Source organism: Camelus ferus, chromosome 17 (genome assembly GCF_009834535.1).
Source record: "Camelus ferus isolate YT-003-E chromosome 17, BCGSAC_Cfer_1.0, whole genome shotgun sequence".
NCBI lineage: Eukaryota > Metazoa > Chordata > Mammalia > Artiodactyla > Camelidae > Camelus > Camelus ferus.
Window position 1 is genome coordinate 22,582,935 of NC_045712.1, and position 25,571 is coordinate 22,608,505.

At 47.8% G+C, this 25,571-nt stretch overlaps 1 protein-coding gene and 1 long non-coding RNA gene across 3 annotated transcripts in view; one reads left to right on the forward strand and one right to left on the reverse strand.

Annotated features, from left to right (window-relative positions):
* Nucleotides 1-25,571, reverse strand: part of CACNA1D (calcium voltage-gated channel subunit alpha1 D) — a 294,778-nt gene that overhangs the window by 56,308 nt on the left and 212,899 nt on the right. For both annotated transcript variants that reach the window (XM_032458261.1, XM_032458260.1), the window contains 16 exons: nt 24,354-24,514; nt 23,198-23,423; nt 22,855-23,062; nt 20,400-20,520; nt 17,004-17,118; nt 16,432-16,501; nt 15,763-15,829; nt 14,871-15,018; nt 12,720-12,849; nt 9,320-9,379; nt 6,550-6,656; nt 4,998-5,085; nt 4,128-4,235; nt 3,991-4,043; nt 2,465-2,611; nt 533-734 (listed from right to left, as the gene is read on the reverse strand). In XM_032458261.1, coding sequence (XP_032314152.1) covers nt 533-734; nt 2,465-2,611; nt 3,991-4,043; nt 4,128-4,235; nt 4,998-5,085; nt 6,550-6,656; nt 9,320-9,379; nt 12,720-12,849; nt 14,871-15,018; nt 15,763-15,829; nt 16,432-16,501; nt 17,004-17,118; nt 20,400-20,520; nt 22,855-23,062; nt 23,198-23,423; nt 24,354-24,514 — 2,011 coding nt within the window. The remainder of the gene's footprint in view (nt 1-532; nt 735-2,464; nt 2,612-3,990; nt 4,044-4,127; nt 4,236-4,997; nt 5,086-6,549; nt 6,657-9,319; nt 9,380-12,719; nt 12,850-14,870; nt 15,019-15,762; nt 15,830-16,431; nt 16,502-17,003; nt 17,119-20,399; nt 20,521-22,854; nt 23,063-23,197; nt 23,424-24,353; nt 24,515-25,571) is intronic.
* LOC116657128 lies at nt 573-23,449 on the forward strand. The gene is made up of 3 exons (XR_004312133.1): nt 573-643; nt 22,138-22,144; nt 23,438-23,449. It is a non-coding gene; the product is annotated as an uncharacterized LOC116657128 (long non-coding RNA).

Below are 25,571 nucleotides of genomic sequence, written 5' to 3' on the forward strand. Positions count from 1 at the left end.
GCTTTTGGTTGTCACTGGAAACGGCACGGGAATGGTGGGTGAGGGAGGGCAGAAGGTACTACTGGAATCTAGTGGGTAGAGGCCAGGGATGCTGCTAAACATCCTGTACAGGACACAGAGCGCAACAAAGAATTATCCAGCCTCAAATGTCAACAGTCCAGAGGTTGAGGAGATAAAAGACTCCCTCAGTAGGGACTGTGTGAGTGTCAGTGAGTGCTTTCTGGACCCGAGCCACACCACCCTACATGATTCTGAGCTGCCACTAGTGGGTCATAACCACAGAAGGCAGCCTTCTGACTTCTCACCTACAAGTCTTTGGGTAAATTTCAAAATTACACTCTAATCTGCATCTGGGAAACTAACCTTCAACACTAATGACTCAAACCAGCTGCATGCGTGCTCTGAATGGGAAGCCAAGCCCAGGGACAGACAGCAGGTGGGCGCCCCTCTCTGCCCAGGGGAAAGTCATCAAAAGAGAAATCAGTCCTCTTTTGCTCAAGGGATGGAAGCCCAAACAGTGTGTGACTTTAACCTGATTTTTGTCCAGCTCACAGTTCTTATACTCTTTCTCCCCCTGCTCCTGGAAAGTGACGATGACGAAGCCCACAAAGATGTTCATCATGAAGAACGCTACGATGATGATGTAGATGATGAAGAAGATGGAGATCTCCACGCGGTAGTTGTAGATGGGGCCGACGTTCTCTCCGTTCGAGTCAATGGCTCTGTACAGCAACCTGGGGAGCACAAGTGCCCAGTGAGCACCGCCAACCGCTCGGCCCCAGCAGCTCAGCCCCACTGCCTTTGCAGGTGTCCCTCTTCCCAACACCTTAGGGGCAGCGACCGTCAGTGCCCACCCCAAGGTCCCTGGACACAGAGCAGTCTCTCAGGAAGCCTCCTTAGCATTAGGCCAGCCTGCCCAGCACTTTGAGGAGTGAGCACCTGGGATATATTCGTTGACTGATTGCTCTGAGGGCTGCAAAAGATTTTACAAATATTCAATAATGTTCCTTTCTATTCACAGATAGAATAAAGGAGGAACATCATGTGGAAGACACTGGCAGAACTGAAAGCTGTAAACAGGACAGCCAGGGTAATTCTAGAGAACTAAGAGAGGATCCCCAGACTGAAATGTGCACTAAAATTAATATATGCCAAGGAGAACTCTGAACAGGAAGAAGGGAAATTACTCTAACAGCCTCCAATTCAATTTACCCCCATTCTGATGCAGATTCAGCCTTTCCCAGGCACCCGCCCCCAAGGATGCACTGTGCTAGACACTTTCACATCCATCTGGAAAGGCTGTCATCCCCATCTGAAGGAAATTCAGAGAGAGACCTAAGTGCCCAAGGTCACGGTCCTGGGGGCAGAGCTGGAAGTTGGGATCAACTCATCTGAGCCCCAAGTCCCAGGTTTGTTCATGTTACTGCTATCCCTGGTGGCAGTGGCCACCCATATTTGCTACAGTGCACTGTTTAAAATCTGAGACTACAGCCCGTGGCTCTGTAGAATGTAGGCTCTCACTCTATCCTCCCCTTCTCCCAAGATAAATTCCCTAATGAACAAGCCCCACCCAACTGTCCTTTCAGTCTGCAGGACTCTAGACACCCCGTGCACCCAGAGAGTCCTGCCAGCCTGGCCACCTTCTGCAGTTCTTCTGAGCATGAGAACTTGACATTCAGAACTGCATCTATGTATACGTGCTCTGGTAGCAGGAGTCGGTGGGCTATCAGAGAGCAGAGAATAATAAAAATGTAAGAGACTCTCCTTCTGTACCCTGTCTTCTTCCATCTTTCAGTTTTTCTGACTTTATCCACAAAATTCTAGCCATTCCTCAGGACCATGTGCTGCATGTCTCTGATGCACCAGGACCCTCCTGCCTGGCTTGGCTGCCAGACACTGACTAGATAAGGACTTTGAAAGGGCAAACCATGTCAGGACAGCTCTGTTCCTTCCACATGTTGCATGGAGCTGGTCTCAAAAGCACATTTTACGAAGGAGCAAGTGAGTACATCAGTGAAAGACAGGGCACAATGACTCTTATTAGTGTGAGGAATGAATAGATCAATGAACTAACCATCTGGGACACTGTCATGGCCCTCTTTAGGAACAGCATAATGGCAGTTTTACTGATGTGGCTACACAGGAACTGACATGAAAAATGCCTCTGAGGTCTCCCCATTCCCTTCCAGGGACGCTCCCTAGGAGCCCGCTGAGATGCGCCACCACCTGGGATCTACCCCACCCCTGCTTCTCAAATCCGAGAGTCCAGGCAGCTGGCCACAGAGGTCAATCATTTGCCTAATTAGACAGAGGAGCCCCCTGGGCCAGGAAATGACTGAAAAGTAGCCCAAAGTTAACAAGTCATAGAAAAGGCCAGCAGAAGTGGAGAAAGGCAGTAGGACTCACTGCAGGAGAGCCGGCTGAGCCCAGAGTGGCGGCAAAGCCGTGAGATCCCAGTACTCACGCGGGCCAGCCCTCAAACGTGGAGACTGTGAACAGAGCCATCATGGCTGAGAGGACGTTGTCAAAGTTGAAATCACTGTTCTGCCAGATCCTCTCACGGACCACAGGGTTATCCACATCTCCATCCTTGTAGAGGATGAAGAGCCCTCTAGAGAGGAAAGGAAGTGGGGGTCACCCCAGCTGAACATGGAATTGGTCGCCCTGCCCAGTCCCTCCCCCGGGCATCATGGTCATGCTCGGTTCACTGGTTCATAGGCTGCATTTCTCCATATCTTGCCCTGCATTTAATCTACTCTATGGTTCAAATAACTGCCAAGCAATGGTTAGTTACATGAGTATTCTCCACAGTGACCAGGCAGACACCCAGCATGTGCCTGATCACAAATGAAAACTAGCCAACAAGACCCATCTCTCATACAATGGGCTCCAAGTGTGCAATGAAGACCCAAAAGCTTTGGCCATGGAGAATTCCACAAGCTCTGGGAAACAAGCCCAGGAACCTTCTTGTCTGCATTTCAGTTTTAATCAAATTCCTCTCTTACACTAACAATATTCCCACTTTTCTTTCCAAAAGAACTCTGTAATGGTTGGCACACAAGATTGCTCACAGAATTTCATTTCTGGAAGGATTCCAATATCTCTGTTTCACAGATGAGGAAGCTGACGTAGGGAGGGAAGGGGAGGCATCTTCATACGACTGCTGTGCTGTCCCCTCTGGGAGACACCCTCACCCACAGTGAGAACAGTGCCCCCAGAGGTACACTGTCAGTTACGTGGCAACTGGTGCTCTCTGACAGCACCTTCTGCTGAGAAGAAACCCCAAACGAACACAAGCAGTGCCAGGCCTTGACTAGGGACATCACAAAAGGGCAGGGACACGGGGACTTCTGCACAGTCTCAGAACTTCAGGCAGTGGTTTCTGATCTGTCTTCATAGTCTTCTGGATGGGTTGGGATAAAGGGTGACTATTTCCCACCTGTTTTCTCCTCTTCCTGTTCTTGTGAATAGAAACATGGCCTAAATGTGTGTGATGGGAGCAAGGGAAGAAGTAGCCAGGGACCTGTCAGAAGAGGGCAGCCAGCTCCTGAACACCCCGAAATTATGCTTCGAGTTCTGGCTTGGGGAAAAAGTTATCCACATGTCTGTGAGAAGAGTTTTCTGGGGCATCTCATAATGTTATTTTAAGTTTTAGTGCCTCCCTCCCCCCCAGTTTACTGACTCTATACCAAACATCAGAAGCCATCTGTCCATTCTTTTAGGATGATGAAAAGCTTTGGAACTAGATAGAGGTGGTGCTTGCACCACAATGTGACTGCACGAAATGCCACTGAACTGCAGTTTAAAATGATTAATTTTGTTAGGTGAATTTCACCTCCAAACAAAACCTCTCCACCTCTCAGCCATGAGGTGAGCACTCAGGCCTCTTATAGTCCACGACGACAACTCATGGAACACTGGGATGAGCAAATTCTTGAAGCTTTCTGTCTGTCCCTCCAAATTCCCCACTCCTGCATTCAGAACGCTCACCTGCATTCTTCAGGGTTACTTTTGGCTTCGTCGGTACAGCGATAGAACTTTCCCTGGGTACAAAACACACACACTGTCAAACGCAGGCTTCCTCTACAGGAGGAGATGGGATCTGAGCATGAAGGCCCTCCCAGTACCTTGAACAGCTGAACCCCAATGCAGGCGAACATGAACTGGAGCAGGGTGGTGACGATCATGATGTTGCCGATTGTCCGGATGGCCACAAAGACGCACTGGACAACGTGCTGGGGAGATGCGGCAGGGAGGGTACAGGGGAGTGTTAATTGTCTGTGTTGTTTTAGCCACAGGGTGAGCTAATACCAGCCAGGATTTCCTATGTTTAAGGGAGTTTTTATATGATTTTCCAACTCGGCAGTTCCCTGTGTTTCCTCTTGCAGGTAGCTATCTGTGGGGAGTTACCCCCAGTGCATTGTGGCCACCAGGGAGGAATGCCCTGTTAGCAGCCCCTCCTTGGTGTCCTCTAAAGCAGTGAGCTTAGTCAGAAGAAGTGCCAAACCCTCTGGCCTTCCATATAAACTGCATGAGAACAGATTTAAAGGCTAAAATATTATTAATAATGAAAAAAGTAATAAATAGTAATCAAATAAAGAAAAATAAATTAACAAAAATAAATAATAACTTAAAAAATGCTACTAGCACTTGGCAGAGGCAGCTTCGTTGGTCAGAAATGTCCTTTTCTTTTCCTTTTTTTAATAACCTGCTTTAATTAATCTACCATGTTCAGGCTACTTTTGTTTGTTTTGGGGTGGGATGAGGTAATTAGGTTTATTTATTTATTTTAATGGAGGCGCTGGGGATTGAACCCAGGACCTTGTGCGTGCTAAGCACGCACTCTATTACTGAGCTATGTCCTCCCAGAAATGTCCTTTTCAAATGTATAACCCACTTGAAAATCCATCAGGCCTCAGCCCAGCCCCAGTCCAGAGAGGTCAGTGAGGACAGCTAACCCCAACAAAAGCCCGCCCAACACAGAGAGGAATCCAAACCTTAAGTCCTTTTGCTCTGTTGATTGCCCTGAGTGGCCTCAGGACCCTTAAGACCCTCAGAATCTTCACAACAGAGATGGCACTGGATCTAAGGGAAAGAACAGAGGAAAGCAAGCAAGCAGGATGTATTATAATGGGAGAAAATACTTGGAGATAATTTCACTTTAATATGGACTATGCAACACGTGGGAGTAGAGCTCATCTCTCCCATGGCTCCCACCTGATGTGAACACTAGGTAGTACTTGGCTTCTAGGCTTCAGCTGTGTTGGTTTGGTTTTCTGTTTGGAGGCCTGCTGCAGTGCCCTGGTGCCAGGCTTCTCTGGCCTAAGAGTCCACTCTTTGGTAGGAGACATGGGCAGCTGTAACCCAGCATGTAGGTGTGACAACAGAGGGAAGGTGGTCTGTGATGTCAGGGGACCATGCCTTAGGGAGTCCGGGAAGGCTCCCTGGAAGTGATGTCCAGGTGAATCCCAGGGGGGCAGTGGGATTTAGCTAGACAAAGGGGGAAGGGGCTCCAGCTGAGGGGGCAGCACCTGCAAAGGCTCTAGATTGGAAGCTGCAGCTCATGCAGTGGCAAGTGGCTGAGTGCGGCCCGAGCACATGCCTAGGAGGCAGTGGACTGGGCAGCAGCTGGAGGGTGTAGGCACAGCTGGGAGCTTAGAGGAGTTGCAAAAACACTAGTGAGAATGACCTTCCAAGCTGTGACTATGTGGCTTCCTCCCACCAGGCAATGATGGGAGGCAAGGATGAAGATGAGCACACAGGGCAGTTTCAGGCAGGGGTCCTTGGTCTTCTGAGGGGGACAGAGTCTCTCCTTCACCTTTAGCTCAGAAGTCATGTACGTACCCACACTCTCATATGGGGGCTACTGATGGTCAGCACCTAAGCAGAGGTGCTTCAAAGTCATCAGGAAAGCAAGGCCACCCCTGGACACTCCCATTGGAGCCTCTGCCCCAAACCCCAGGGTACAGCAGGCAGGCAGTGTGCAGCTCAGGCTACGCCCCACCAGAAATCCCACAAGGCCATGGAGAGGCCCTGGGGCTCTGACTTGCAGCTTTGGCCCCTCCTAGATGAAAACTGTAGAGGCCAAAAGAAAAGGGTCATAGCAGCTGATCTATCCTGGAGATAAAGGAAAGCCTTCAATATCCAAGCTGGTCTGAGAGGCCACCTAGTCCTAACCCTCCTAGATGGGGAACTGAGACTCTGGGAGAGGATCCCCGGCTCCCAGGCCCTGGGCCAGCCCCTGGAGAATCCAGAATAGAGCCCAGCTGCTCTCCCTCCTAGTCAAGACATCTTTCACCCTCTGTTGAAAGCAAATATCACAGAGTATTGAGCCCATCCCAGCAGAGGGCATGAAAAGAAAAACAGAACCACAAAAATGCAGGAGCTGTCCCAATGCTTTCTGACATGGGCGCTAACTAAGCTTTCCCAGATAGCGGAGTGTCATCATTATAACAATGCCAAGGCTTTATGCATTATGTTAAAGTTCCCCGCAGAGACCGTCCTGCCCAACAGTCCTGTGTACACCCCCCCCCCCCCCAGAATACTTACTGGATCCCAAATGACACCAGAGATACCCCAACAACCAGCATATCCAGTAAGTTGAAGTAGTTCCTGCAGAAAGCCCCTTTGTGGAGGAAAGCTCCAAAAGTTGTCATCTAGAAGCAGAAACATGAGGAATTTACTGTTTTTTTTTTCCTCTCCAGAGAAAATGACACCTGGGCTCTTTACAAAATCTTGAGCAAAATATGACTTTATGAACAAGTGTGCCAGAAATGTAAACCAACAAGGCAGAGCAACTGAATGCTTTGTTCAAAAATGAAAAAAGGCAGCTCATTTCCAATACATTTTAAAAGAAGAGACCAATGTGGACTTCGTTACAGCGACGACACATTTCAAGTATGAATATATCGTTGGCATGTCCTAAGGCTCTGTCTCAGGAAAGAGTCCACATGACCAGGTTTGTCATGACATAATCGCTGCTCAGACAACCTGGCCTCCCCACAAAATGCTGGTTCTGGCCCCTCGGAGACCCCTGGAGAGCGCACACTGTTCCCATCCAGGCCTCTTAGTCGGGGCTAGAAGATGCACTGGAGTCCCGGGCTCCCACGCTCTGTTGACATAGAAACTTGAATCACTTCTCCAGGCCCCTTACTGCTGATAATGGTCCTTGGTGATACAGCCATTTTAAAAGGCTCCTTGAAGCCCAGCTGCTCTAGCACGTGCCAGCTGTGGCTAGGAAGCCGTCCCCTGGCCTCGCCATGTGAGCCTCACCGCTCTCAAAGTCACAGCCCTGTGTGCCCAGACACCACTGCGGGCACCTCTGGAAAAGGAGTTTAGTAAAGAAGTGCTCTAGAGTAAACACTCTAAAATATGAAGTTCACTGCTTATTTAAAAAAAAAAATGGGTAAAGGCTCAGATAAGTACAAGAGAAGAGATGCAGAGCCAGGAACTAATTACCCTGGACCATATGGATCTGCCAATACTGAATTAACCCTTTTTAACACATAAAAAAGGCCACTTCAAATGGTTTAACCTAGTAACCAAACAGCCTCCCAAATCTTCCCCAGGCCCCCAGGAACCACCCTTTCAGATGTCAGCTACTTCTTGGAGAACCTCCCACTTTCTGAATCCTTCTTATTTTAGCTTATTTTCTGTTCTCCAAGATATCTTCAAAATGAAGACTGACTCCAAAGATTTAAGTCACTGAGACAAATATACAGAAATTGAAAAGCAGTGACATGGGTTTTTTCTTTTAAACAAAGGAAAACTCTGAAGCCCAACAGTAACTATATTCATTGAACAACTTAAAAATGTGGAAAGTAAAATAAAACCTCAATTAACCAGGCTAACAGGTTAAGTAGAACATTTTTCTATTCAGTTAGAGGAGAAGGCGAATTACAAAGGAAAAAAAAGGGGGGGGTGGAGAAAGAGGCAGCTCAGGATCCAGCAGAGGCCAGGCGAGGGTCATTGCACCCCATGCCCTGTGCCTTCTGCATCGATGCCCCGTGCCACGGAGAGGTGCTAGAATCCACTCACTGGCCCAGGCACACATCTCACTTAGGACAACTGTTAACCAAGTTTACTGGCAAAAAAAGGCAAGAAAATGAACTCGAATATTTAGAAGATTTTTAACAAGGGTTTAAAAGAGGTGTTGGTTGGTTTTGTGCTAATATTTTCACTAACAAAAAAAAAAAAGAAAGAAAGAAAGAAAATAACTAAATACTCTATTGCCTGGAATGTTAACTGAGGTTTCATTTTATAGAAGAGTTTGTAAAGAGCCCAAGTTCCACAGTAGTCTAACATAAAATACATTCTTTTCCTGAGATGCACACACAAAAAACCCAAAATGGTTTTAAAAAAATGTGGTTCAAAGCCTTCATTTCCCAGCTTGCCTCCCCACTAGGAGATGACTGCTCTGACAATTGTCAGAGGCCACACTGTCCCAGGGCTGTTGGGATGCCCACCTCTTAGCAAGTCTGGGGGTTCTGGGCTCTCTGCTGCGGGTCTCCAGACCTCAGAGTACATCGGAATGAGCTCACCCCAAGGTGGCCTTCACAACCAGTACACAAACCACATGCAGCAATGGCAACGCGTAGCTCATGCATGGGCAGTACATTCCGGAAGCCCTGCCCAAAGGGAGCTCTTCTCGTTGAGCAAATGTAAGCCCATCCATTAAAATATCGTAACACAGATATAAAATATCTTAACACAAAAAGACCAACACTGTCTTGCAAATATCCTCTTGCAAGAAAATAGTGTGTTACTATTTTAGGGCACTGAAAATGCAGTCAAAGAAATGAGAAGAGAGACATCCCCTTCGTCGAAGAAATAAATGCTTTTCCTCTGACTTTGACGTCAGGAAGGGTGGAAGAAAGTTCACACATAGTGTTGTACCTGTTACCAGTTGACAAATTCAGGGGATATAAAAAAAATGGAGCAAAAAGGAATTTCCAATTGCTATTAGGAAGCCAGAGTAGCTCCCCCATGCATTCAAAGGTTAAAAAGAAACAGCAAAACCAAGTTGAATGGTTACAGAAAAAAATTCTTTGGTTAAAAAAAAAGTGGAGCTTGATCACAGAGGACAAAAACTGAAAAGGGCCAAAAGCACGTCACACGTCTTGGCTGTGTGTCACACATAGGAGCAGGCCCCTAAAACACACTCCTGTGGAACGTGTTACCTTCAAAACGATCTCAAATGCAAAAGTACCAGTGAAGACATAATCTGCATAACCTAGCATCTGGAAGGTAAACAAAGAATTGCAACCATTATTGCTACGGCTGCTTTAGCATACGCGAGGATCAATGAAAAAGCCATTACCTTCAACAGGATTTCAACAGTAAAGATGGCTGTGAAAGCATAGTCAAAGTAACCCAGTATCTGCAAGGCACAACACGGGAGATGAGAAAAAGGCATCCAGACAAACCCCGACAGCTCCGCGCCCGTGGGGAGAACCCCATTTGTGATCTGAGACCCATTCTCCCCAGATGAGCCTGCTACCCTGGAGGGAAGTGCAGAGATGCTCAAAGTGCCCCATCCCGTCCAGTTACAGCTCATCTTTGTAACCTATAAGAGCTTTGGGGATACTTACCTCCTGTGACCACACGTGCTGAACCCACCCGCCCCCCGCCAGTCTCATGTCTTGGCCAGACAGACGATCACTTACAAAAGTACTTTACTAACAACCTTTGCTTATCAGCACACTATACTCTGTGACTATACAGAGTTACATGTGGCACTGGGTAAACTGGTCTCACACACATTTTAGCTTTTGAACTGCTTTGTTGGCTGAATGAAATATGTTGTCATTCAGCTGAGCTTCAGGTTGGAGGGCAAATGTAAACAAAGACGTAGTGGCATCAAACAGGCCGCCTGCCCCTCCAATTCCAGCTCATTCCATCAGGGAGCAAACCCTTCCGCCGTCGATGTGCCAGGCTGGGTAAACCTGTGAGGGCGGCTTTCATTTATCGGCCTCCCCCTGTGCGCTGCTGTGCATCTAACACTGTTCTGCCTCCAGGCTGGTTTTTCCCTTGTTGGGCCCACTCAAAGACAAGACTGACCTGGCTTCTGAATGATCAGTCCAGGCCACTTCATCAGCACTCCTAAAAGTACCGTCTACTTTCCAACCAACGGAGTCTAGCTAACCCCTTCTGGGGTCCCTGCTTCTACTCAGAGCCATGGGGGCAGGTGGGCAGGACAGGAGGCCAGCAGCAAGTCTGTGTGAACTCAAGTAAGGCTGCTCACAGGGAACCCTCAGCCACAAAGACGGCAGCTGCAGCTCTGCTGGTGGAAGAGGCCATCGTGGCTGCTCATCTGCATGATAACTGTGCTCTGTGGTTTGGAGGAACCGCAGAGATCAGCGAGGTAAGGTAACCCGGGGAGCCCACCCAGGCCAATTCTGTGTATCTAACAGACGTGGCCGCTGAGAACAGGGGCAGCTGCTCAGGCCACGCACCAGTCACAGCACCGCTGAGCAGGGAGCCAGGCTGCGGGGTGCCATCAGGAGCCATGGGCCCGCTGTGTACATGTGGGACCCACCCAAGGGGAGCCCTGACTGCTGTTACACTGAGGCGAGGACCTCTGCTTCAGGGGCCAGCCCTCCTCACTGAAGTTCTCTCCTCAGAGGCTATTACTTGTTTCCCAAACTGTTCCCATTTTCAGATGCATACATTTTACTGGAACACTTCTGTGTATTTCTGTTTGTGGTCAGGCAGTGAAAAGTACCTCCAAGGGCACTAACAAGGCTGTCCACGGGGAACCCTGCCCCTCCTCAGTCACGGCAGAGCTGTGAATGCGGAAAGCACGTGGGCAGCCAAGAAAGACCCAGCTGCCAACAAGTCAACAACTCAGCCTGGTACCCACGGGCAAAGCTCTTGCATTCAGGTTGTTTCTTCTTTACTCTGCCTCCTTTCTCTTTTTCACTAGTAACTCAGCTAAAGTTAAAAAAAAAAATAAACACCACCACCACCAACAAAACACTGCACGATTCCAGTCATATGAAGTATCCAAAGTGGTCAAACTCACAGACAGAAAGCAGGATGGTGCTTGTCAGGGGATAGGGGAGGTGGACGTGGGGAGCTGCTGTTCAGCAGGGAGTTTCCATCATATGAGTAAGAGCTGGAGATCTGTACAACGTGGTGCCCAGCGTTAAAAATACTGTCCTGTGTGCTTAAAAATTTGGGAAGCTCTCGTGTTAAGAGTTCTTACCACAGTAGAATAAAAACACTGGTATTTTAAAAGCAACACACACACACGTCTATTAAAAAAGGACAGTAACATTCTTGGGAAAAGAAGCAGGGAAGTAAACTCATGGGGAAGTAATTACAATAAAAAATTAGAACATGAGGCCCCCATCTAAATTAATTCTTTGATAATCTGTGTTCGAGGACTGGCTCCGGACCTAGTCTGTCACAGAACAGTATTTCTTCCTAAACAGTGTTTCCGGCTGTGGGCTTCTTTTTATGGTGGACTCAACAACACAGAGGTCTTTGCTTTTTCTGAGCACTTAGAAGGAGACAGCCTCGGGGATCTCTAACAAAAGCCCTAACATGTGAATACAGGTTAAGACAGGCTAGGGGCCTTCATCTTTATACCAACACATGCTTTGAGGGAAAGATCTTTTCATCTTCAAAGCAGAGTGCCGATGCTCCTTCAGTCTGACAGGCTGAGTCTGCCAGGCGTCAAACCAAGAGCACAGGAAATGGAAAGAACACGGGGTGTCGTCATCACAATCGGAATTGGGCGGGGGGGGGCACCGATCTAGTGATATGTCCAAATCCTCACACTTCTAAAAATCTCTTGTACAGAAAGAAGTACCGACCAGGCAAGGCAGCGACTGCTGACAGCCTCGCACACTCGCAGGCCTCCCTCCCTGGGCGGGTTTCTTGGTGATCATCCTGGAACTGCGCTACGGTCAAGACTGGAGAGGCAACAGGCTACTGTCCTCTGAAGCTGTCTTGCCTCTGATTGTTCTCAGTGCTGAGTGAGCTGACCTGCTGAGGCTGAACTGCTCAGGCAGGAACTAATTTAGGTACCAGTCTCTGCCCAGCATAGACGCTTAGGAAGGGTGCTATCCCTAAACTATGAAACTGATTAATGATAGAAGACTAAACCCTCTGCTTGTTTTCTGTGTCAAGTCACCTCCTGCCCCTCCAAAACATAGTTCTTCTCTGATGAACCCTTCAGTCCTACATCTGTCACCTCCCAAACTTGTATTTCTCCTTAGTAATGGAGCCATGTGGCTTTGGGAATCTAAATCCACGTAAGAGAAGTCTTCCCGCCAACCCTAAATAAGAGCTCCTGGGCATGTGACACCCTCGGTTTCAATTTTACTTTCTCTCCTGCTGGATGCTGCCACCAGGCAGAAATCTCGAAATAGGTGTGCCTGTGAATTTGACCAGGGAGGGGAAAAGAAGGACCAAAACATTGGCAACAAGGAACAGGGAGGCAGAGAGGCACAGTCCCTGAATACACTAAGTTACTGCAGAGTATTTAAAATGAAGTGTAACATGCATGAGTCCATGAAGGTTTGTGCCCATTAAACAAAAGCTGTCTGGCACTTACAAACCTGAAACATAAAAGGCCTGAAGGTGAATGAGAGGTCTACTCCAGCTTTTACCTTCGTGGCCCCTGCAGGTCCTGCCTGGACCACAGCCTCTGCCTGAGAGCCCAGAACTGACCCCCAGGAGCCCCGCCCTGCTGACCTCGCTGGGGGGCTTACAGTGTTCCGGAAGGAGTGGCTGCGGATGGGGTCCTCAGCCGCCAGGGCAGCGCTGCTCAGCATGATGAAGACAAGGATGAGGTTGGTGAAGATGTGGTGGTTGATGAGCTTGTGGCAGCCCACTCGGATCCTGTGGGGAGAGCCGTGGCATAGACGCAACCCCAGGCAGGGCCAGGGGAGACGGCCCCCCGCCTCCCAGCATGCTGGGTCCACTGTGGTGACTGATCAGGCAGAGGGCAGCTGTCCCACCCAGGAGATTGGAACCATTGGGCCCTTGAAACCCCAAGACAGCAGACCTCAAGGAGTTGAGTGGCCACACCATAGAGACCACTCACTGAGTCCTTAGAAGTGGGGATATGGTCCTTCTCAAGGTGAAAAAGTAAGGCTTCAGCATATGAAAGAACTTTCTTAAGGTGACACAACTAGTAGGGACCAGGGACAGATTTCCAATCCAGATCTGATGGTGACGTTTTCTCACCATAACAAGAAGCCCAGCGGCTCACTTTCCCTGGCTTGGAAAGGAGATGGAGTTCAGAGCCCATCACAACAGCTCACAAAGAATGCAAGCAACCCCTTTCTTGCACTGCACGTGGGCCGTACCAAAACAGGACCACAGTAAGCGGGGCTTGGTGGAATCTCCTATTACGTGGATATTCTGTACTAAGTGCTACTTTTCTTGTTTGGTGGAGGGAGGTGACCCACAACAAGTACCTCTGAGAAGGTGAAGTGACAGTTACACAATCTTACAAAGATCTTACTGCACTATGTGATGGAGCCATCACAGGGTCCCACGGTCCTGGGCAGCAAGGCAGAGCAGTACGTGCGCAGCACCCCAGCCCTGGCTCCCCCCATGGCTCCGTGAGCCATCAGAGCCTTTCCTGCTGCCCCTGAGGGCCTATGGGTTAGTTAGTGCAGTCAGTGCCTAACTACCTTTAACCTCAGTATCTGACTTTGGATTTAAAGATTTTTTCCCCCTATAGAATACATGTAGGCTTTCCTTTGAAAAGATTTTTTCACTTTCACAGCCAGAGTCAAATTTTATATGAAGGTGACCTCTTGCTTCCAATCACCCCTCTGGGTCTGCTTAATGCTGGGATGTCTCTCCTGGAGAGCTTGCAAGCTATTAGCAGCAGGGGAAGGCTTCCCAGGGCTACGAAGGAAGGAGTGCTCATAGCTTTGGGGGAAAATCAATCCATTCCTCCAATATAAGGAGACTGTAGGTGTCAGTAATGACGGTTGACTAACTTTTTTAAAGAGATACCCAAATTCTCAACAGTGATGACCTGTGAAGACTATCATTAAATCTTCAAGTTTGTAAGGACTGTGGCCTGCCTTGCCTCCCACCTGTCTCTCCCTGGAGCCTGTGAATTGACAGAGTTCTTCTCTGGCAGCCAAGACCTGCTTCCGCAATTCTAGACACCTTTACAGGAGCCATCTATTCCCTCTAGCATTTTACTCCATCCCAGGTGATTTAAAGCCTAGAAACCAGCTAGAAAACCCCCATCTCCTCTTATAGTACTTGTGAGTAATTACCACGTTCCTGGTGAGCACCTTATCTTTTAACAGGAGAAATGCTACTCTAAGCAGGATATTATGGAGCTCAATTGAATAGATACCACCTATAAAATATCACTGACTGATATTACTTTACCACCATAAAACTCAATAGGGAAAAGTAATCAACTAAACTGGGTCTCTGGGTGAAGATGCTGTGCAGAAGCTGGTCAAAAATCCTCAGCCCCATCTTCACAGAAGACCCCTGGTGGAGAAAAGTTCCTCTGGATGGAAAACACAGGCGACAACCCATGGAGCACCAGAGCTGCGGGCTCCAACCAAGCCCCAGGCACTGTACCCCTGCTGTCCTAGTGCAGGGCTTAGCGGGGAGGAGAGTCTGGAATGGCCCTCCTCCCAGGACCTGGTCACACCCCTATAGCCCGTGGTCCAGCACAGGAAGGTGAGGAAGAGATGAACAGAGGGCAAAAGCTAGGCTGGAGCAGGACAGGGGTCAGAGGCAGCCCGGGGGCCCTGATGCTCAGGTGCAGAAAGGGGCTGTGAACCACCTACCCTCACCCCATCCCCAGCCACCCACAAGCAACCTGTAGGGTCCTGGGAGAGACGGGGCAGCCACGTGACTAGAAGGGGGATATTTACGGGTTGGTCTTGCTAAGAATGAAGAAAGCGCTCCCTTCGGGAATAGGGGCAATTTTCTCTTTCATGTTCAACTCAGAGATTCTGCGAGGACGGGGGCCAGCTGGAACCTCAGGCTCATCCTCCTCCTCCTCTTCTTCCTCTTCACCTACTTTAAAGGAGACACTTTTTTTACATGAAATAAACAAAGACTGCATGTGGTTTGGAATTACTACTCTCAATTTCACATGAAAATTTGGCTTAAAATGTATCATCACCTATCAGCTTAGATTCATCAAAACCCTTCCATATATGAACTGAGAGTGCGAGGGGGTGAGGCGGGCCTGAAAAGGATGCCCGTCTGGTGAGCATGTGGAGCTGTGGGAATCCGTTTAAGATCTGAGCACAGGTAGAGGTGGCAGCAGTGGGATTCCCACTGCCGCGTCCTGAGCACCTGGCTGCTTCCCCAGTAACCTCCTTGCTCAGCTCTAGCCTGAAAAACTATGTGGGATTTTAAATCACACAGTCAGTCCCCAAGGCTCCCCAATGTCACAGTCCCTTCTATGTCACCCAACAAAGGTCCCGGTCAACGTCAAAATGTCAGGTGAATGTTGATAACTGGTTGCCTCCTTGAGAGATATCCTGGCCAAGGTGGGGCTTGCCCTGCTCCACCTCCGAGTTCTCCCCTCTCCACCTGGATTCTGGGTTACATAAGCTGCCTACAACCATGAGAAAAGGCAGAGCTAACTGGCCCACATGGGGACTGGATCCCTGGCCTTGGTGGCCCTGGCAGCCTCAGCAGCCCTGCGTGTGCCCCAGCTGGGCCAACTGGCCACAGACTCAGCCACTGATCAAAGAGGGAGCAAAGTCACACCCTCAAGAGCTGAGAGCCTGTCTCTGGCCTCTGCCACCATACCTGGCACATCACAAGGCGGGTAGGGGTCCTTGTCCTCATCCTCTTCTCGGTAGTCGTCAATTGTAACCTGGGATGACAGAGAGGTCAGGGGAGGAAGGGAGCCTCTGACTTATACGTACTGGGGAGGGGCAAAGACTTGACCCTGCCGTTCAGCACAGGGCAGAGAAGTCGTCTCCAAAGTGTGTGCTGTATGTGAGTGTGTTGGGACGGCAGTTGCCCCCCAGAAATGACTCTGCTCTGAGGGCAGACGAGGAGAAGACGTGTCACTCCTACCCAGCCACGGACAGCCGGCACCATCCCTGCCCTCCTCCTCTCCGTCGCCGTCACATACACTGTACGAGAACTACACTGCAGATTCCTGCCTCCCTACAAGGGGCCTCACTGAGAAGACACTAACACAGGTCAGGTCTGGCCACATTATTCCAATCAAGAAAAAACAAGTGGTCAGACCAGTTCAATATTTATCATACCAGTTCCCTGGTGAAATACTACTGATCACCAGCCAAGTGCCTCGAGTCACTCAGAAGCCCCTGGAAAGCCAGCGTCTGTGATGGGGTGACATCCTCTCACACCCAAATGTCACACACAACACTGTCACGGTGTAAAGGGCACATTTATGGCGGTATCAACAGAATCATTTTGAAACAAAGGGGAGAACATAACATATACCTTGTTGTCACTGTTGGCTATCTGGTTGACTTCTGGTTTGTTGTTCTTTTTATTTTCCAGGCTTTCTTTTCTATGGAGAAGGGAACAGAACAAAAGAAACCAAGTAACCATATTGTTTTGTATAAAAAAGCTAATCAGCATTCTGAATCAACAGTGGCCCAATGAAGGACAGAAATTAATTGGAAACAACCCTAACAGCAAGAACATAGCACAACCCACTCAGAGCTTCCTGTTCATCTCAATGCACTGAATTCATTACACAGATCATCTTATTAAAATTCTCATCCAAGAGCTAATCAGCGTCGAATGCATCATTTATTTTATGACACCAAAATTAACCACGTGATACTTTAAGCATGGGGATGTGCGACTCCCACTCCCAGCTCTGAGGGGCTGAGAGCCAAGGGCCTGGATTCTGCCTAAGATTCCACCCGTTTTGATGTACCTCACAGGGCCATCCACGATCCCCACCACACAGCAGCCTGGGAGTTGCCATGCAGTCCGTGCTGCCCGCCAAGCCCCACCTGCAACTGGCTCCGTGGGTTAGAACCCTCAGGTGAAAACGGGGTTACCTGGCAATCTTTTTCCTTTCCTTTTCTTCAGCTTCCTCTTTCTGAGCAGTGTTCAAACTTTCAGCATCAGCCAAGTTGTCTACAGCAATGGCCAAAAAGACATTCAGTAGAATATCTAATTTGAATGTTTTAAGGGTACAACACGTTTCAAAATGCAGCTACATACAGTGAACAATGGCAACATCACACCCCTCAGTGTTTCAGGAGGCTGGTGACAGGTGACTGTCCCCTAGTGCTATATTCACTTGGTAAAGCCAGGGGGCCAGAGCCACATTTTTCAAAAAGGACTAGAGCCTGTAGAAGATAATCTGGAAAAAAGCAAAATTAAGATTCACCAAAACCCAAGAAAACCTGCAAACGTCAACATTTCCACCCCTGCGTGTGCCTGGGCATGTGCGTGTCGCTACATCTAGGTCTCTATGGCTGTGACACATGTTGCATAAAACAACCTATGACAAACAAATGGCATTTTTATGCATCTCACTCTATGCATTTTACTTCTTTTAAAACACACACCACCCACAATTATTTATCTGTTTATCTGGGGTGTTTTCCAAAATAAACCCCATGAAAGGCTATACACATCATTCAAATGATGATCCCATCACACAAGACAGTCTGAGCCTTTCTCATCTGAAATGATCATCCGAATCTGTGAACACCTCATTCACTCATTCATTCCACACTGTCTAGAGCATGCCTGACTATTCTTTTGCATTGTCCAACTGTGGCTGTATCTTTGACTCTTGTGGTTGAATTTAATTTTTGCAAATAGGAAAAAGGTTTTGAGCTCTTACTATAATGCTATATGCGTGGTTTCCTTGAGTGACTGAAAAAAAAACTATGAATAAGGTTCCCAAATCAGAAGATTTCTTATTTGCTAGCATTTCTGTACATTTTTGAGAAGCACAGGGATCAGAGGGCCAAAGGTCAAGAGGATTCCCTTCTCCGACTAATGCATCCCTCTGGCTGATGCCCAGCCACCCACATGCAAGATGACGGAAACCCAGGGACCCCAAGACAGAAGAGGCACACCACGGTCCCACAAGCCCTGAGCAATCTGAACTCGCATGTAGGTCTCTCAGCATGTAAACAAACATAATCCAACAAAGGACCGATGGTGAGCTAGCTTAAATGTGAGTGAATTCTATTAAGACTTTCAAAACACCTTTGACACATTAGACTATTTTCTAAACAGAGCTGCAATGAGCCTGAGGCAGCAGTCTGTCCCAGACTAGGTGATGGTCGGCAAGAGGAACACTCTTCTGAGGGGCGTGGGGTGACTGTGGCTCAGAGAATAATGAATCCTGGGACTACCTGTATTGAGAATTCCTACTAGTGATCCCGATAAAAAAAAACACTACATCTCTAGTCTCACAATGACATGAAACTCTCTTAGGTAGGGGAAAGCAAATCTAGAGTAAGAAAGCACAGGAAAATCTTGCATATATGTAACAGATGGTTTCTAAGAGCAAATACCCTGTGTTTTATCTGTATTTGGAGGCATTACCCACCAGATCCTCCTCAACAGTGGTGTGCTGTGGAGTTTATTTGAAAAGACCTGCTAAGCACCTCTAAGGTGCCAGGCACCGTTCTGGGTGCTGGGAACATGGGAGGAAACAGGCAGACTGGAGTCCCCGCTCCCAAGGAGCATCCATTCTAGTTGAGAGAGACGGAAAATAAATGATTTAAGTATTTCAGAGAGCGGTACACACGCTACAAAGAAAACACAGCATCTAACTGGATAGAAAGGGGCCATGGAACACTTGTCTGCAGATTAAAGCCAGTATATCACTGTGGCCTAATCATGAAGTGAGCAGTAAAAGAAAATACTGATTATTCACTAAATAAATATTTACCAAGGGCTGAATGTGCAAGACCCTGTGGTGTAAGCCATGAGGGATGTGAACACAAAACAAGATTCCTGACTCAGGGTAATTCTCATCTAGTTGGGAAGATGGAGGAATGTCACCCCAATATCCAACAGACAGCAGATCCCACAGGCGGTAAGAGGCACAGAACCTGGCAGGAGAGCTCACCCCTGGGCAGGAGGAGGGCAGAGGTGGCTCCGTGCAGCAGCAGAGGCTGGCGCTGTAGGATTTCTCTGTTGAGAGAGGGACTTCCATAGAATAAACTGCAGCACAAAGCATGATTCCCCACAGGTTTGCACTGGGATTACCACCTTGAAGAAAATTCACTAACAAGCAAGAGAAGATGAAGCGGAAAACAGCTCAAAGGATCTAGGACTCCTCAGGAGAAGAATCCAGATTAGGATTCTTTAAAATAAAACAGTGAAGATGAAGATGTCTCCTTTGGTCTTTGACCAAACCTTTATTGAGGACCTGCACATGCCAGGTTTGGGGCTAGGGCAGGGGGCAGAGAGAAAGCAGACACAACTGAAGTCACAGGGTCATGAAGGGGCAGAGTGAGGTAACGAGAGACCTGAATTTTCAGAAGCCTAGAATTAGAGAGTACTTCTTGGCAGGGAAAAGGATTAAGTTGGAGAAAGTCACTAAGTGGGATAGAGCAGTTGGCCAATGGGTGCTTGACCCCCAAAGACGTACAGGTCAGCAAAGCAGAATTAGGTCAATCCACTGAAGATGGGTCCCCATCTGTTATGAAGGGTCTTAAGAAAATATAGATGTACCCCTAACCTCTTAATGGGGCTCGGACCAGGTCATCCCAAAACATGCCAAGGTGGCATATTGATGATTGTGAATTAAAGTTACTTGAGAAAGAGCTGGTACAAGTAAAACTCTGAATTGCCTTTTGTTTCCCTGAAAGCAGGAAACAAAGCTCCCATAGAAAGGCATCCTCCCCAAGCCAGGAGGATGTAGAACATCCTTGCTGTTGGAGACAGGGAATGTGAGGCTGAGACAGTTATATATAAACAGTGCTTGTTACTTCTCCATCAACTTGCTACTCCAAGCAAACACCCTTCCATTTTGTCTAATCTTCACAAAGAACTGATTCCTTCTCTAAAAAGGTATACAAGCAGCCTGCTTTGGTCACTTCTTATGTCCCATACCTACGGGATTTCTACCTAGAAGGTAGAGGGACATTTTTACTCCCTCCACACTTAAGGGTGATGACACAGAGAGTAACGTGCCTTTGCATGAAGCCCTCCCTCAGGACCTGTGCTGGAGACGTGACGTGATTCCGAGTAGGTGACCACTGGTGCGGCCACCTGCCTTCTCAGGCTCCTTCCCACTGGCTGCGCTCACTCCTCAAAGTCTGAGACTTGCTCCTCCCATGCCCTCCCAGCAACAGTGAAGGAGAGCATATGAACTCCCCTCCCCACCACAGTTGCTACCACCACTGCTACCGGAAAACTCAGAGAGGAAGACCCCCAACAAGACCGTGAGACGAGATGGCCCTGCTCGTTATGAAGGATACAGTTACCGCAGATGAAGAGGATGATGAAGTAGATGCAGACAATCATTCCTGAAGATGATGGGCCCCCATACGCCATGATGCCATCATACATCACAGCATTCCAGTCTTCACCTGTCAGAATCTAAGAGGTCAAGACTGGGGTCAGCTGGCAGGTGGAGTCACAATTCCCATGTCCTCCCAGTGCTCCTGGTGGCTGCCCATGTCTGCTGTAAGGTGCTTCTCACAATCCAGTTTGCAATGAACAAATCCATCCACTCTTCCATAAAGTCTTCAAAACACTATTCTCAACCACACAAATTCATGAGTTAACTCTTGTGGTGAAAATAAGATAACATTCCACATAAGACGTGTATACCCTTTGATTATACGCGAGCCAATTCAGTCCCCTCCCCAGGAGCATGCTGCTGCTGCATCTCTCCAGGACCTCTGTCTGTGCATTTGAACACATATGTACACATTCTGAGAAAGCAGGAAGTTGGTGTCTTCTCTAATTTCTTAGACATAAAGGGTATCATACTATTGGAATTTTCTGCAGTTTGCTTTTATTCCCCCCACTCAACAACATACTCCTGAGACCCTCTGTGTCAATAGGTTCATGGTCATTGTTTTTAACCACTGCATAGTATTCCTCATAGCTAATTAACTGTGGAAATGGAAAGCTGTATCTACGATGTGAATCATACTCAGATTTGAAAAAGTAAAGCAACTCATAGAAAACGAACTATAAATGGCTCTGAGTCATATGAAAAGACATCCAGCTTCACTCCTGACAAAATACCAACTGCAACTACAATGAGATGCCATTTTCATCTACCAGACAGGTACCCATCAAAAAGTCAGAACACTCACTGTGGTGACAGGGAGTGAGGCCACAGGCAGTCTCCACGCCCCATCCCTGGAGGCTGAACTAACACAATCTTAAAGAGAATACTTGGGCAAGAGTGTCAAAGGTGCATATGGACATTCATCCTTTAAACCAGTAATTCCACCCGGGGGAATTTATCCTACAGATCTACTCACACACGTGCCCCCTGGTGTATGTTAAAGGTCACCCACTGAGCCAAGACTAGATACAATCAAATATTCACCAGCAGGGGGTGCTTCATGAATTATAGCACATTCACACCATAAAAAATACACAGCACTGAGAAGGAGGAGGCAGCTTTTTATGGGCCTGTAAGGAAGGGTCTTAAGGACACCCTAGGCGATAAAAAGAAAGGTGAAAAAAAAGCATGTAGAATGAGCTACCATCTGTGTAAATTCATCTATGTAGGTATGCAGGTGGGCAAATGTATTTATGTCTGAAGAACATACAAGAATCCGTGTAATGGTAGTTGCCTCCTACAAGGGGAAATTGGGGGCTGGGCTGGAGGGAGACTTGTTACTTTATATGTTTTTAATATTTGAATTTTGTGCCACACATACAAGTACTATAAAAACAACAACCACCATACAGATTTCTGTGAAAGAAATCAGAAAAAATAATAACTTGTCAGTGGCCAAAAATTAAGCATAGTTCAAAAAATTGAATTATATCATACTATATTGCTATATAACAGTGACAATAATTCCAATCACTTCAAAATGACCACGTGGGCAAGAACCTCAGTGATCATTCTGTCTAGGCTCTCATTTTTCATAAAACAGGGACTTTCCAAGGTCACAGAGCTGAGCACATGGGACGTCCATGTTCACTGCCCCTCCCACCAGGCCTTCCCGCCTCTCCTGGAGGGGAGAGATCGCAAGTGAAAACCAACAAAGGCATACATGTCTTTTAAATTTACCTGCCAAGGAAGGGTTTCAGGTCACAATATACAAGAAGGGGGTTTAGAATACTCAGCTTAGAGCCAGGTTGGGTGGAGAGGCTTGGCCTCTGAGCGCAGGGCAACCTGGGAACCTCGGACACTGTTGCTCCCTTCTCGGCCTGATGCCTGAAAAGACCCCAACAGCAGAGACATCCTAAGAGTCCATGTGTCCCCATTACATCACACAAGGGAAGACAACAAAGGGGAAGAAAGCTGTCACAACTCCTTAATCACCCTGATTCCCCTGACTGTAGACCAAAGTATTAGGGCTTCAGGAGTCACTTCTTTGCATAAATCCGTTATAACCAGGATTATAAAACTTGCCTGCAATCAAATATTAGCAAAGGACAAGAAGAGGATTTTAGAGTCTATCTCACAGGAACCTCAGAAACCTCACAGAATCACACAGAAGTTTTCAGTTTGTCATTTTGTAATACATCCAGAGGTCTCACAAAAACATGAAATCACAGCACATAGATTTGCTGGAGTGAGATACTAAACAAATGACTTAAATGACACAAAATTCATCAGAGTTGTTATTAGGGCAGAGGTTCCTCATACAGTAACAATGGAATCATTCTGTCCTATTGAATCGTGGACAAAGTGGCATCTCACAAGGCGCGGCCCGGGGAGGGGAGGGCAGGACTCACCTGGAACACCGTTAGAAGTGCTTGAGGGAAATTATCAAAGGTGCTCCTCTTGGTTTGCGTTTCGTCGAAATTAAACTTGCCACCGAACAGCTGCATCCCAAGCAAGGAAAAGATGATGATGAAGAGGAAAAGCAGAAGCAGCAGCGAAGCGATGGACTTCATGGAGTTTAACAAGGATGCCACCAAGTTGCTCAGGGACGTCCAGTGCCTGCAAGTCAAGACAAGGGGGTGAGCCCAGAGTGCCACCTGGGATGGAGAACGTCCCCAAGGGCAGGGACAGGGGATAGGGCTGACCACCACCCACATTCAGAAAATGCCTCCAGTGAGATGTGCTGGTACTCACCTGGTCACTTTGAAAATTCTCAGGAGGCGCACACATCGAAACACAGAGATGCCCAGGGGAGACATGATTTCCAGTTCCACCAAGATGGTTTCGGTAATTCCGCCACACACCACAAAGCAATCAAACCGATTAAAAAGAGACACGAAATACGCCTGGAGACCCAAGCTGTACATTTTTACCAGCATCTCGCAGGTGAACAGAGCCAAAAGGACTTTGTTAGCAATGTCTGGAAAGACAAAGGGGCACACGTCTTCAGGGTCTCATCAGGGAAGAGGCTCACACTCCCCTCTGCCCATCTCCCTCCCACCAGCCCCTGCCGGAAGTGCCCCCAAGTACCTTTGTCCCTGTCTTTGCTGTTTCTCCCCATGATAGAAATACGGCATGAATGTTTACAGTCCATTTGTCTGCCAGGTTCTAGTCCTGCTTCTGCTACTACCTAGACATGTGGCTCTTGGAGAAGTTCCTTGCTTTCTCCAGGCCTCAGTTTCACTGACTGTGAAATGGGGAGGGGCTGCTGACCACATAATCTCTGATGCTTCCAAGCACTAAGAGCTATGATTCTGCATTTAGATCATCACACTTTTTGGTTTCAATTAGTCACCAAGAGATCTGTCTAGTCTTGCTTACAGTACCATGATCTAAGAAGCAGTTGCCTATCAAGGTCATTTCAGAAAATACCACCCAGCAGGTTGGAGAGTTGAACAGATCTGACAATGCCAGGCAGGACTTCACAAGAGCTCAAAACCGTTAAAACTCAGAATGGGATGAGCTCCTCCAACCACACTGCTGGGGCATTCGAGGTAGAGGAACAGTTATCATTGCAAAGGATACAAGAGAGGAAAAGAAAGCTTCCAGAGGGGACATGGAGAAAGGACATGAAGTCCCTTCCAGCTGCAAGATTCTGTGATCCTCGGCTGGTCCCAGGGTCAAGCCCGTGAAATGCTCTGAAGTTCATCAGCTCCAAGGTGCTTCATGGCACAGATGACAACCCCCTCCAAGTGCACTTCGTATCTGCACGTTTCTGCTGTCTTCCAAGTTAATCACTGGCAATGTTCCTATACACTATTACACATCGATCAGAAAAGACTATATCGCAGCTGGACAGCCTCAGGGAATCCCCTCTTCAGAACAAAAAGAGAACAACCTCTTCTTATACCTTGAATCTGTGTCAACCAGTCAGGCTGGTTGTAGTGCTCGGAGGAAATGGTTAAGGTGTTGAGAAACACCAGGACAATAACCAGCCAGTAAAACGTGACAGACTTCACAGCAGCCCTGCATCTTCGGCGATTGAAGCGGTTCCAGCGACGCCAGCGTCGGCTGAAAGAGAAGCAAACGTTACTTCCTAGATGACAGACACAGCCCCGATCACCACCACTGAGGAGTAACTGCGCCCCAGAGGCCCAGATAGGGGTGGGCGTGCAGAAAGGAGAGAGGAGAACAAACAGCACAGTAATGACCAGAGCTTGTAAGACAACTTTTAAAACTAGTCCTGTCTTGATCATGAAATCAGTTTCCTCCCTATGGCTTTAGATAACTCCATAATCTGTCATATGCAGTCCTCAAAGTGGTAAGGAAATCTAGATATTCAGAGAATCATATGCAGATGCAAAACTGAGCTCGCACACGTACGTGGTTCACACTTCCACCGTGTGGCCCATGGAGCTGTCCATGCTCTTGGTGCAGAGAGACACTAGCTTTCCATACACATCTCTCACAGCATCTATCTCAATCAGTCATACAGAATTACCAGGTAGCGAAGTGCTCAAAAACCTGAGATTTCCTTTTAGAGAAACTTTCAGTCCTTTCTTAAATCCAGGAGGTTCCTCTGGAGCCTGACACAGAGTTGTCAATGCTGAGTAGGACGTGAGTCTTACTGAGTCATCAGGTGCCCTTTCTAACTAGTGATGCTCAAAATACACCTTTAGGAGAAGAGCCAATATTGAATCATGTTTCCATACAAATAAAATGAGCTGAGCCAAACAGACAAGTAGCATGTCCTCTACCAACTTTCAGTTTCCATATGTAATCAGAGAAAGTATTCTTTCCCTTAGCTATCTCCCGATGGGCAACGTTCCCTGCCACAGGATGGCTTGGTGAAGGGGGTCCCAGGGAGGAGCCAGCCAAGTAGCAACATCAGCCCTGTGCTCAGTGATGGGGGTGGTGGGCACTTGCTCTAGAGCCCTGAGTCAGAGGAATCTCTAAGCTGTCTCCAGGCTGCAGCCCTGCTGACTCAGCTGCACTGCTCTGCTAAGAACACTGTAACCCAGGGACCAAAGAAACAGTTGTGCCAACTCTTCAGCAAGACCTGGGGCAAGCAGGGTACATTTTGTTATCTCTCTTGCTGTGTGGTTTCCTATGGTAATAGCAGCTGGAA